The 12,944-nt window shown below is 39.2% G+C and overlaps 1 protein-coding gene across 2 annotated transcripts; it reads right to left on the bottom strand.

Annotated features, from left to right (window-relative positions):
* Positions 1 to 3,669: 3,669 nt before the first annotated feature.
* On the bottom strand, positions 3,670 to 9,446 carry LOC126354069 (uncharacterized). 2 transcript variants are annotated; one of them, XR_007565261.1, is made up of 3 exons: positions 7,867 to 9,446; positions 7,613 to 7,711; positions 3,670 to 7,510 (listed from the first exon to the last, which is right to left on the bottom strand). XR_007565261.1 is itself a non-coding variant. In XM_050003443.1 (2 exons), exon 2 carries the CDS (start codon positions 6,665 to 6,667, stop codon positions 6,203 to 6,205), a length of 465 nt encoding a protein of 154 aa, XP_049859400.1. In that variant the 5' UTR covers positions 6,668 to 7,510; positions 7,613 to 7,799; the 3' UTR covers positions 3,670 to 6,202. The 2 variants fall into 2 exon arrangements, 1 of the variants encoding a protein (XP_049859400.1); XM_050003443.1 differs by lacking the exon at positions 7,867 to 9,446 and having other exon boundaries at positions 7,613 to 7,799.
* Between the last annotated feature and the right edge of the window lie 3,498 nt (positions 9,447 to 12,944).

Below are 12,944 nucleotides of genomic sequence, written 5' to 3'. Positions count from 1 at the left end.
ACGTCACCAGATATATTGATAAGCACACACAGGTGAAACTATGACAGGATGTAATATGAAATCTCTGACTCCATAAACGTCGAAAACAATTTTAAAAGCAAAATAAGTGCTTCTGGTTAAAAAGTAATACTACAGTGGTCCCCTCGAAGGCTTGAAGGCATACGATCCACCGAATACCTTAAAGTCTTCGACTAACGTTAGGGTGAAGCCAAGGTACGAAGCATTTTCATATGAATCAGCAACGGATAGACAGTTTAAGTATTCAGATATTTCGTGCAATGCATCAAATATTGTAAGAAAAAAAAAGTTCTTCACATACATACTCATGACACAACCATACGAGAATCTTGACATAAAACAGAGGTAAACAAATAACAATTGCTTCTTAAAAGGTCAAATTCCGTAGGCAAGCAATTATTTACACAATGTAGCTTTACAACGAATTGTCTATGTGCAATAATTGAGCTGGAGATGCTTCATAAAACAGAATTCATCAGACAATAAAATAGCATAAAGCAAAACAAGACTGAAGGTCTTGATAATTCGTCAACTTTTCAAGTTCAAAGAAAAATTGGATGTGTGTAAGCTCAATGTGGACTCGACGTCTTTCTGGTGTTGGTGGTTTCGCCGAAACGTGCAGAAGTTACAGAATTTATATAAAACAATGTAGACTCGAGGTCTTCTTGCGATAGTAGTCGAAGAAACGTCGAAGGTGTAAGGAATTTATATAAGCCAAAGTAGACTCGAAGTCTTCTTGTGCTGGGTGGCATCAGTATTTTTGGAGAAAATGAATGGATACGAACTCAAAGTAGACTGTTGGTCATCTGGTGGTGTTGCGTTATGGAAACGTTAAATTATACAATCTCCGCGCGGCTACGGTGGAGCGCGCTTGTGAAGTCGTGTGTGCTGCGTTTTTATAACGCCATCTCGTAAAACTTTGTTAGTACGTCTTGAATCTAGTTAAGGTTTTGGTTGTTATGTTCATCTGTATATAGGTGTCTTTCCTTACAACACGCGATTTTACACAAAAGAATTTTTTAAATAAAAACGCGAATTTCGTGTTTCTTGAGAACGGCTTTAGCAGTTCGGAGAAAATTTTATATTTAGATGCGGATTTTGATTTTTAAGTTTATCTATATTGTTTTTCCTGAAAAAACTCGATTTTACACGATAAGTATTTTATATCGCAATCTCGTAAATATTTTTTACTAGTGGATGTTACACTGTATCAAAATTTTATGAGAAGGCGGTACAACATTATCCGAATATGAACACATTGGACCTACCGTACATTCTAGATATGTTTTGGGTTAGGCATGATTTCCTCTGATCGCTGGTACCTCAGAAATGAAAATTTATATTTAGTTAACTGTTTGCTTTCAACTTTATTTGAATAAGTAGCTTCTCTCAAAAATGATTTTACTAAAAGAAACAGAGCTAAGCTCGGTCTTCCACATATTATGGTAATAATAAGAGTAATATGCACATTACAGCATTAGATTATTGATTACTTGCATAACTGTATCAAAGTTTCTTGTCTAAACACAGTTCAAAGCAAATATTTTCACAAACACATACAGTTCAGGCAAGGCCTCCCAGCGCGACTCGTGAAGTCATGACTAGGGGTCTGAAATGCCGAGCGGCTTGTTAGGCTCTGCGCCACATATATGAAAACATTAAACACTTTCCTGGTAGACTGCTCATAGTGTTTTATACATCAATCGGTAAACAAACACTAATCCTTCTCATTGGAGAATTAAATTGTTCAAATTTCGTAAACTATAGCTCCAAAGGTGAAAATACTTTTTCGTAATTCTCGTTTTGCAACTGCGAATTTCTATAATCATCAGTGTCACGTATATAAAGACATTCAACACTTTCCTGGTAAATTATGCATTGTTTTTTAGGTAAATATGTAAACATTAAAACTTCTCATTTCAGAATTAAATTGTTTAAATGTCGTAAACTGTAGCTCCGAAGGCGAAAAAACTTTTTCATGCAATTTCCGTCACTTGCGTTTTGAAAATGCGAATTTCTAATTCCGTAACTCTGACAGCACTATTTTCACCATGTAAGTTGCTTTGCATAATTTAATTGAAAATGAGGTACCGTATTCGGAAACACTGACAATGAATCGAAGTAGGTACTCTGAGACTTGTATCTACGTCAAATTTTATTTGTGTATGACAGATAAGTCATTTGGCAGTCATATACTGTTTTATACTTACGAAATCATTTCCGTCCAGAAACTAGTGCAAACTTCACTGAAACGTCTACGTACTACTTAGTTTAAGAGATTTGCCAGTAGAAGACTAGGTAGTGTTAAGTTATTAGGTATTATAAATTGACATGGGAACCACACATTACAATTATTACAAACTCTGAAAAACTCACTCACTATAAGCCATTGTTTATCAGCTTGAAAATATTAACTCTTACAAACCTGCACATTTACACTGTTCTACTGCATACAAAGACTAACTTACCAGAGTACCGGCTTAGGCAGGATTTACACTCTCATGGAACTGGGGTTTAACTGAAGAATGGGACACCACCTATCAGCTTTGTTAGGACATATCTTAAGAACCTGTTATTACTTTTCACTGTACAAACTGATCCATTTATATTCACCCATCCACATACTGATCCCCATCTTTTAATTAAAATACTTGTCATTTGATACATTGATCATTGGCAGTGGGTATTACAGTGTTGTAAAAATTTAAAATGTTGTCAGTAGGGTCATTTGTGAAAGCAACTGAGTGGTATCCCAATTTTCAGTAATGCCAGAACTAGATATAGTAGGCACCTTACTGCAGATTATCTAAATCATAGAACAGCAATGTAGCGAGTATGAAGCTGTTTAACAAACTGCCTCTAGAATGGGTAGAAGCTTTGATTTATTCAAGCACAAGTAGTACAGTTGCTTATATGTAAATCCTTCCTACTCTCTTGAATGTATGAGTATAAATATCACAGTGATAACTGCTCGGTGAGTGTATAGTAATTTCCTTAAATATTTGAATTTAAGATGTACTGCACAAATCGTTTTAGCTTGAATATTTTACTTTATGGAAAATCTATTGTAACATTGTTTTTTATTTTCTGTAAAGTAATTTTTGTATACATGCAGTATACTTTTTAAACATTTGTAATTTGTCTGTCTATTGCTTCAATAGCTAAATGACAATAAAATTCTTTTATTATTCACTGTTTAATGTTGTCCCAGAGGGAAAAAAGCACTGCTATTCCAAACTCCAAAAACGTTATCAAATAAAATCGCGTATTGGTTGTATTGACAGACTGGACCTGATCTGCAGATTAATTTTTACTTATCATGATGGCAGACTAACATGCTAATACTGGCAATGAATTGTTTTCCTTGCGAGAATAATCAAATTAATTTACGGACTGGAGGAAAGTATATACAAAAACTTGTCAACCATAGAGCAGGAGCAGCAGTAATTATATATTTACAGATGAACAGGAAATACTGTTCCCCTAATTCTATGAGATTGGGGTTTCACAGAGAATTTGTGGTAACAAATTAATCTGTAGCAAAGCCTCATGTTTACGGCTGCACCATATCGAAGAGAGCAGAAGGGGCCCAATACATAACATTTACCAACAAGATGTATGAGATAATGTGCATGAAATAAAAACAGAAAATTCGAAATAAACATTTATTTCATATCATCTTCCCAAGCCCCAAACAGTGAAAATGTACAACCAAAGTATAATTTAACATTTTTTCAATCTTTTGCACACAGTTATTTTTTTAACAGTAGTTTCATCATTTCTCCTTTTGGTGAAATTGTTTAGCAAAATATTTGCACAGCAAATTGGTAAGCAATTCATGACTGAATCAAGTGAGTGTGTATTTTTACAGTGAAACCCATAAAAAATATTGCTGGGAATGTTGTGGGATGCTCCCTTCACAAGTACATTTCTCTGATTTGCCTGTTCTAAAAATAAAATTTCCTGATCTTTCAGAATTTTCTGTAGAGTTCGGCATATGTCACACACACTACTACATCATCTGCAGGATATGTCAACTCTCCTCTGTCTTTTACCATAATCAAATCACCACCATGCTTCATTCCATCTGTTGTAAAGAATACCTTAAAATATCCACTTCTTTTTAAGTAGCTTGGTGTGAGCAGTAATCTGCTATGTAATGCAACGGTGGCCAAGTATTCTCATCTATTCCATCATCGTTTTCGTCTACTGCTACATTTAAAAATTCTGGTATTGATGTTTCTTTTAATCCCCGAATTTCAGTATGAGTAGAAAAAATATCAGTGGTCTTAATAACAACATCCCCAACTACTTTTGACCGAAGCACAAGGGAAAACATAGACTGTGCCCTTAGGTTTTGTTCAGTTTCAAAAACTTGTCTTAGAGAAACATGATAATTTCCCCCACATAGCTGGCGGTGTTTACTGAACCTGTCGTCGGAACTGTCTGTACTTTTCCTAACAGCAAATTTGATCTGTTTTTCTCAGAAAGCCAGTAGTCACTGAAGTCGATCAAAGCAGCAGTTGTGTGTTTCAAAGCGCTATGTGTCTCTCGAGTAAGTTTTCTTTCATCGCTAGAATCTTCCCAAGAACATAACCATGAGATGAAGCACTGTAAGAATTCTTGTATGTGATGGGAATTAGTAGTCACAGGTTCTTGGAAAGTATGTCTTAACCTGTGCCCCTTGAGTAATGTTTTTACATTTACAATATCCCACCAATGATTTATTATTTTTACGAATGTTGCAGTACTTTCCCAGTTGTTAATTGCTTTCTTTGAACCAAATGTGTCCAAAGCAACAACTGTCACATCATTGAAAATACGCAACACTAACTTGACATTTTGGCGCTCAATTAAGCAATTGAGTTAGGAAATAGAGACTTCAAAGTTAAGGAACTGCCATATTGCAGTAGTTCATCTTTTTCTATCGAGTGCAATTCTTACAGTGCTCCAAAAGATGACAAACCTCCCTTCAAATTGTTTGGTTAAACCAGTTATTGCGGATACACTTCAAAATATGGACAGTGTCCATAATACAATGGGCGATTTGGAGAAGACTGTACAGGGTGATCATACTTATTTTCACATCCGGTAGCGTAGAAAACTTAAGACACTGCTTTCTTATTAATTGCATTTTTGTCTGCTACTTTACCAACCACCCCAAATCCAATTGCTTCTAATTTAAGAATGACTAATTAAGAGAACAGAAAATCACCCTGAATAGTACGAACTGGCAGAATAGATACCACATCCTTTAAAGTGATTCCATGCTCTGAACCACAAAAACATAGGCACTGGTTACACACAAAAATTTATCAGTGTTAAAGGCACATCCTACAACATTTCCAACTTTGTAACCAATCTGAGACTTCAGATGAATTTCGTCCATCAACAGGAGCACAGTTATATCATCTGAGGATAAAGTACCTACTTTATTTGTGATGTAGCTCATAAATTGATCACCCTGTTGCTCAGTGACAGGATTTGTTGAGAGTTTACTACAAAGCCTTTAAAGGATGTTAGGACTAGGCATAGAAAAACTATCAGTGTTCCTCAAAAATTTATAAGCATGTGGGCTAATAGAGTGTACTAATGACCACATTATCATAGAGTTCGTATCATACCTAAATTGAGTTGAACTTCTGCACTTCAAAAATGGAATCTGTTCCTTCAAAAAATGTAAATTTAGTTTCGTTTCAACTTTTCTAATAAATTTTGCAATAACTGGTCAATTAAAGGCAAAATGTTAGCTACAGGAGCCTCAGAACTATTGTACAGAAGATAAATGCCTTAAGAACATCACTTACCACCTGTATGTTGTTTACTTTCATGGGAAATTTCGCCAATACATTTCGCTTCAATATCATTAGTGAAGACCCTAAGTAATAAACCACTGTTTATAACTATGTGCAAAAAATTCTTTGGTAAGGATTATGCTTTAGTAACACTAGGCTCACACTGTCAGATTTATCACTACCCAGTCGTTATGCTGCTTACATTCACTCAGCTTTGTTTTCAGTTGTTCTAAGCTATCGAACGATATCGCATCAATCACTTTCGCATGTGTATCTACACTTTCTTGGTTAGCATTTTGAAGAGCACGATTTTCTAAACGTCCCCTACGAATTTTTAGGTTCTCTCGTACTGCAGTTTGATGACTCGACAAGTAAGATGGGCATCCAGATTAGATGGGGTTCAATTCAATTCTCGCGATCAGACCCAGACGACCGCGCGCCACCACAGTTAGAGCTCTCCACCCGTCTCTGTCTTCTGCTATCTGTCTCCAGTTTTCCATGACTCCCAGCTGCAACAGGTCTTCTCTCATTCCATTGATCCACCTCTTTCTAGGTCTTCCCACTGGTCTGCTGCCTGACGGGATCCAGTCCATTGTGATTTTGGGCCATCCTGTTGCCTCCATTCTAACATGTCCAGCCCATTGCAGTATTTTGCTTCTCATCACTCCCAAGATGTTAGGCTCCTTGTACAGCTCTTCTAATTCAGTGTTATGGCGTCTTCTCCATTCTCCAGTAGTCTGATCTCTGACTGGTTCAAATATTTTCCTGATGACTTTCCTTTCAAATGTTAGCAGTCGCTTAAGGTCTTGTTTTCGAGTGCTCCAGGTTTGAGAACCATAAAGTACTACTGGCATTATTAATGTCTTATACAACCGTAGCTTTAGTTGTTGAGAGACACCTCTACATTTTAATATAGGGTCTAGAGAGTGAGTTTGTGTTTTCCCGTGTCTATGGTTAGGAGTGAGATTCTGGGGTTGATTGATTTAAAATCTAGGAGAGTGGTACAGAGTGATTTCTTCACTGCAAAACCAGTTCCTAGTGAGTGGTTTGTTTCTGAGGCTCCATGGAATATGACGTAGTTTTCCATTTCTGTAGCTCTGGTTTCTGTCCACCTTGTTTCTTGCAGGGCCAATAGATCAATTTGATACTTATCTGCCTCCCTTACTACACATTTTACTACCCCAGGTTGGTATAGGCTTCTGACATTCCAGGTCCCTAGTTGTATTTCCTTCCGTAGTCCTTGTTCTTGCTTAGGTTGTTTTGCAGAGATCAGTACTATCCGAGGCTCTTCTGTGATGCTAGTACCAGTGATTATTTTTTCCAGATCGGGTTGGTAGCCCGTCGCCAACTCCCAACCTGGAGGACCAGGATTTTTCACTCGGGGTTTTCTCCCGTAGAAAGATTGGCTTCTCCACACCTATAGAGGTCTTTCTGCTCTTTTGTACATGTACCAGGGAATGACAGGAAAAGGAAATGGTGAGGACAGGTTTGGGATAGGAAAGGGGAGCGATAGATCGTTGTGGGACACACTTTGTCTGGCCCCTCCCCTTTGGCCTGTCCGGCATGGGTGACCCTGCTGGTAGCTATGCTACCGCCGGCATAGCCCTCCGGATCCGGAGCACGCAAACCTCCTCGCCCGCACGGACAGTGCTACGTTAAGGCGGTGTCCCCTGAGGAGGACTTCGGTGGGATAGCATCTGAAAAATTAATAACGAAGTATGAAACCGATCTCACAGCATACAAGTGAAATATAGTTCTTATGCCACTGTACTTTACTAAGAGCGTGTTTCGTAACTCACCTTACAATCCAACGGTGCTGTCAAGAGTGTATCAGTTTTCGGGTCATACGTGCTGGTACTGCTTAAAATATCGTCCTTGTTAAAATGCAGTTCACATATCTAAAAACAAGCATACAGTACTCTTTAAAACATATAACCAAAATTAATGAGGTATGAGATTATAAATACATTTTTCTGTTTACTGTATTTCGTTCAGCTGGACTACTTTTCAAGTAACTACGACACAGTAACCAAACAAACACACTGATACTTACAACAGAGTGCTTACTCGGTGCCCAGTCTTTTCTGTGAACAGCCGATAACCATTTTCGTCTTAAATTCTTCTCGTCAGATGGAAAATAAAATACACTGACTTCACAATTTTGAACATGGCCGATAATGCAGCAACTGTAGACGAAATTTATATTATTACTTGAAAATACAGCTCTTCGGCTGCACAGGTGAAAAATTTTCAACTTTACCTAGGTTTCAACTGCTCTAAGGCAGCCTTCATCAGAAGTAAAAAAAATTTACATTACTTGGAGTAAATAGTTATGAAATGGTTTAGAGCAACAGTGCTCAAGTTAAAGATAATATATTTGTACATTATAACTGACTTTAGTTCCATTATTGTAATTGTCCTTGGAATCGGCAGGCATACACCACCTTCGGAGCATTGTAACTGAGTATAGACCAAATAACCACTCAAGATCAGCACAAAGTACCATACGGAAACGCTTCGAATCACGTGTGTTGGTACCTGCTTCTCAGACCCCTACTCGTGATGTCACAGGCTCCTTAGACTCACGATGTGTGGCCTTGTTTCTAGATGGCGTAGGTTTAGGCTCAATTAACCTAACCTAACCTAACCTAACGACGTTAGTCTGTGAGAGTATTTGCAGCCCTTGAAAAAACACGCTCACAAGGAACTAAGCTTCCCACCACACACAAACTTCTTAACATGAGCTGGTACAGTCTCGTGTAGTATATGTCCACTCCACCATCTAAAAGGGTCTGCTTTTCTTCCTGAAGGCTGAATTTCGATATACTTGTCGAATTGTATTATTGTAGACGTCATGGGTGTAATAGTTTGTCTCGAAGACCGTTGAACACTGGAGTCAAAACCTTCCTAAAATCAATCTTCTTCCATGTCTGCTGATTGTTCCTGTTCTTCAGGCTGCTTTGCCTCATCAATGCTGGATGTTCTTAATACTGCAGCTTTTTGTATAACAGACTGTTTTGCTTTGTTGTACGAATTTGTTGACAGAAACTCTTGCATTCTCAGTGATATGTAAAAATGGCTTCAAAATTTGGCACATTTACTCGAGTATTTCAAAGTCTTCATTAGTAATTACTATTGCAGGATTCATTATTGATAAAGTTACAACAATAGCAACCCTGCTCTTAACTACACTTTCAAACATTGCCAGGGTTGAATTCCGACTTATTTGAACGTCTTGTTTTACAGTCTGCTCTGGACGACCCATTTGGTTTTGTACTTCCTTTAATTTTGAAAGTGCATGGGAACTTCGTTTAAAATATTCCACTGTTGTTTTTACTTTTGTTTGCAGCTCTTTCATTTTAGCTATTTCAGTTTGCACAACCAGATTTAGGGTGTGAGCGAAACATGGAACACTTTGCAAATGCAAATATCTCGCAGCTGAAATCATATTAGCGGCATTGTCAGTCACAATTGCGGCAATGTTATTGTCAATTTCCCACTCTTGACAAACCCTTATTTCGTGGGAGATATTTTCGGCAGTGTGATTTTCATTGAACGCAAAACAATCAAGTAACACCCTGCATAATTTAGGAGTTTCATCTAAATAGTGCACTGTTATTCCATAATTTTTATTTATTTATTTATTTATTTATTTATTTATTTGGTCCTGTCAATTACATATTATACAGCCAGTGTAAAAGTAATATAGGACAAGTCAACTGATGCAATTACAGCAGTGGTTTATTTTACAAGAAGAATTACTTGCATGCAGTATCAAAGCCTGCATTATGCCAAAAACAGTTTAAGTGATTGTTTAAAATAGTAGAATAAGTGACAGTGTATAACTTTATGCTACTGGCATATATAAGGAAGTAAATTTTCGTCATGGTCGAATGAATAAAAGTTTTAACTGCATTCCTTAAGAAGAGGTTTAAGTGAATGCTCAAGAGAGTGGGATACATGGGAGTTGACATTTTCTCGTAATGAAACATATAAATTTACATTTACCACCACAATTTCACTTAAACTAAAAATAACAGCATCATATTTTATCTTTAAGGGAGTGATTTTCTTAGGCAGTTTCTCCCACTCTTGTACATCATAACTCTAAGTATTCATTCATTTTATAGAAAGTTTGTTTGATGAGAAATAATTTTAGTTTCCTTTTGAAAGCCTGTACATTATTTATTTCCTTTTTATATTGATGGGGAGCTTATTGAAGACCTTAACACCTGACTCAGTAACTCCCCTAGGTACTTTAGTGAGAGTTAGAGACTTGATGAAAATTTTTCACCTGTCTTGTCTCATGGTTGTGGATGTCACAATTTTTCTGAAACAGTTCCCTGTTGTTGGCTACAAATAACATCAGTGAGAATATATACTGACCTGTGATGGTAAGTATCCTGAGATTTGAAGAGACCTCTGCAAGATGTCTCATTAGGGACCCCACATATTAGCCTCACTGCTAGTTTCTGTATTCTGAAGACTTTTTCAACACCTGCAGCATTTCCACAGAAGATTATGCCATAGGAGAGAACACAATGGAAATATACAAAGTATGATAACAACATTATTTCTCCGTCTACTAGCTGATGGAGAGCTCCTAGTGCAAAGCACGATGAGCTAAGTTTCTTGACCAGCTGATCAATTTGTTCTTTCCATCTTAGGTGACTGTCTATCTGGATACCTAGGAATTTTGTACGTGGGGTTTCATTAATTCTGTGATTGTTAACATGTATTTCAAAAAGATGTATTTTTTTGTCAGAAACTGTATCATATTGGTTTTTGAAATGTTTGTTAGGCTCTTCGCAGTGAACCATTTGTGTACTTGAGTAGAGACTGTCATGGCTGTATCCTGCATTGTGGAGTTGGGTCCTTTTACGAGGATACTTGTATCATCGGCAAACATTACTAATTTTGCTCTGTTGTTAATTGTGATTGGTAGATCATTAATGTACACTCCTGGAAATTGAAATAAGAACACCGTGAATTCATTGTCCCAGGAAGGGGAAACTTTATTGACACATTCCTGGGGTCAGATAAATCACATGATCACACTGACAGAACCACAGGCACATAGACACAGGCAGCAGAGCATGCACAATGTCGGCACTAGTACAGTGTATATCCACCTTTCGCAGCAATGCAGGCTGCTATTCTCCCATGGAGACCATCGTAGAGATGCTGGATGTAGTCCTGTGGAACGGCTTGCCATGCCATTTCCACCTGGCGCCTCAGTTGGACCAGCGTTAATGCTGGACGTGCAGACCGCGTGAGACGACGTTTCATCCAGTCCCAAACATGCTCAATGGGGGACAGATCCGGAGATCTTGCTGGCCACAGTAGTTGACTTACACTTTCTAGAGCACGTTGGGTGGCACGGGATACATGCGGACGTGCATTGTCCTGTTGGAACAGCAAGTTCCCTTGCCGGTCTAGGAATGGTACAATGATGGGTTCGATGATGGTTTGGATGTACCGTGCACTATTCAGTGTCCCCTCGACGATCACCAGAGGTGTACGGCCAGCGTAGGAGATCGCTCCCCACACCATGATGCCGGGTGTTGGCCCTGTGTGCCTCGGTCGTATGCAGTCCTGATTGTGGCGCTCACCTGCACGGCACCAAACACGCATACGACCATCATTGGCACCAAGGCAGAAGCGACTCTCATCGCTGAAGACGACACGTCTCCATTCGTCCCTCCATTCACGCCTGTCGCGACACCACTGGAGGCGGGCTGCACGATGTTGGGGCGTGAGCGGAAGACGGCCTAACAGTGTGCGGGACCGTAGCCCAGCTTCATGGAGACGGTTGCGAATGGTCCTCGCCGATACCCCAGGAGCAACAGTGTCCCTAATTTGCTGGGAAGTGGCGGTGCGGTCCCCTACGGCACTGCGTAGGAGCCTACGGTCTTGGCGTGCATCCGTGCGTCGCTGCGGTCCGGTCCCAGGTCGACGGGCACGTGCACTTTCCGCCGACCACTGGCAACAACATCGATGTACTGTGGAGACCTCACGCCCCACGTGTTGAGCAATTCGGCGGTACGTCCACCCGGCCTCCCGCATGCCCACTATACGCCCTCGCTCAAAGTCCGTCAACTGCACATACGGTTCATGTCCACACTGTTGCGGCATGCTACCAGTGTTAAAGACTGCGATGGAGCTCCGTATGCCACGGCAAACTGGCTGACACTGACGGCGGCGGTGCACAAATGCTGCGCAGCTAGCGCCATTAGACGGCCAACACCGCGGTTCCTGGTGTGTCCGCTGTGCCGTGCGTGTGATCATTGCTTGTACAGCCCTCTCGCAGTGTCCGGAGCAAGTATGGTGGGTCTGATACACCGGTGTCAATGTGTTCTTTTTTACATTTCCAGGAGTTTATATCAGGAAAATTAATGGTCCAAGAATGGAGCCCTGTAAGACTCCATACTTCATATTTCCCCAGTCTGATGGTAATGCTGTTCCTGTCCTCCTTCAGACAACCCTTTGCTTCGTGTTCTGTAGATATTATTCCAACCAAGACATAGATTTGTTTTTAATGCCATAATGTGGAAGCTTTAAGAGTGTGTTGTGATATACACAATCAAATGCCTTGGCAAGGTCAGAAAATATCCCCACTGGATACCTTTTGTAATTTCGTTCACCTAAAATTGCATCTGTTAGGTTAAACACATACGAAAGCCGAACTGTGTAGGAGCCAGTAAGCCATTTTGTATAATGTGACTGTAAATCCTATCATACACTATTCTCCCAAATGCCTTTGAGAATACTGGCAGCAGGGAGTTGAGCCGATAGTTGGATATTTCATCCCTTGCTCAACTTTGTGGATTGGCATCAGTACTGCATGTTTTAATCTATCTAGGAACACACCAGTTTCCATAGATTGGGTACACAGTTAGCACAATATATAACTGATTAAGTCTGCACATGATTGTAAAATCCTACTTGATATACCATCGTATCCACAGGAATCTGAGTTTTGAGTAATTTTATGTTTTTTTTTTTTCAATTTCTTTAGGGGTTTTTACTTCTGAAATGAAGTGCTACTTTAGATGTTATTTTCATATGGTTAAGTAGGTCAATAGCTTTTGTGTGAGGCTGTTTATTATGGTTTGCTGTTTTTTCAGCTAC

Source organism: Schistocerca gregaria, chromosome 3, assembly GCF_023897955.1.
Source record: "Schistocerca gregaria isolate iqSchGreg1 chromosome 3, iqSchGreg1.2, whole genome shotgun sequence".
NCBI classification, from domain to species: Eukaryota; Metazoa; Arthropoda; class Insecta; order Orthoptera; family Acrididae; genus Schistocerca; species Schistocerca gregaria.
Note: the sequence above shows the minus strand (reverse complement) of the source record. Positions and strands in the feature narration are given on the sequence as shown.

Coding starts and splice junctions, on each gene's coding strand:
- LOC126354069 (XM_050003443.1), bottom strand. CDS start 6,667: ATGCCAGTAGTACTTTATGGTTCTCAAACCTGGAGCACTCGAAAACAA.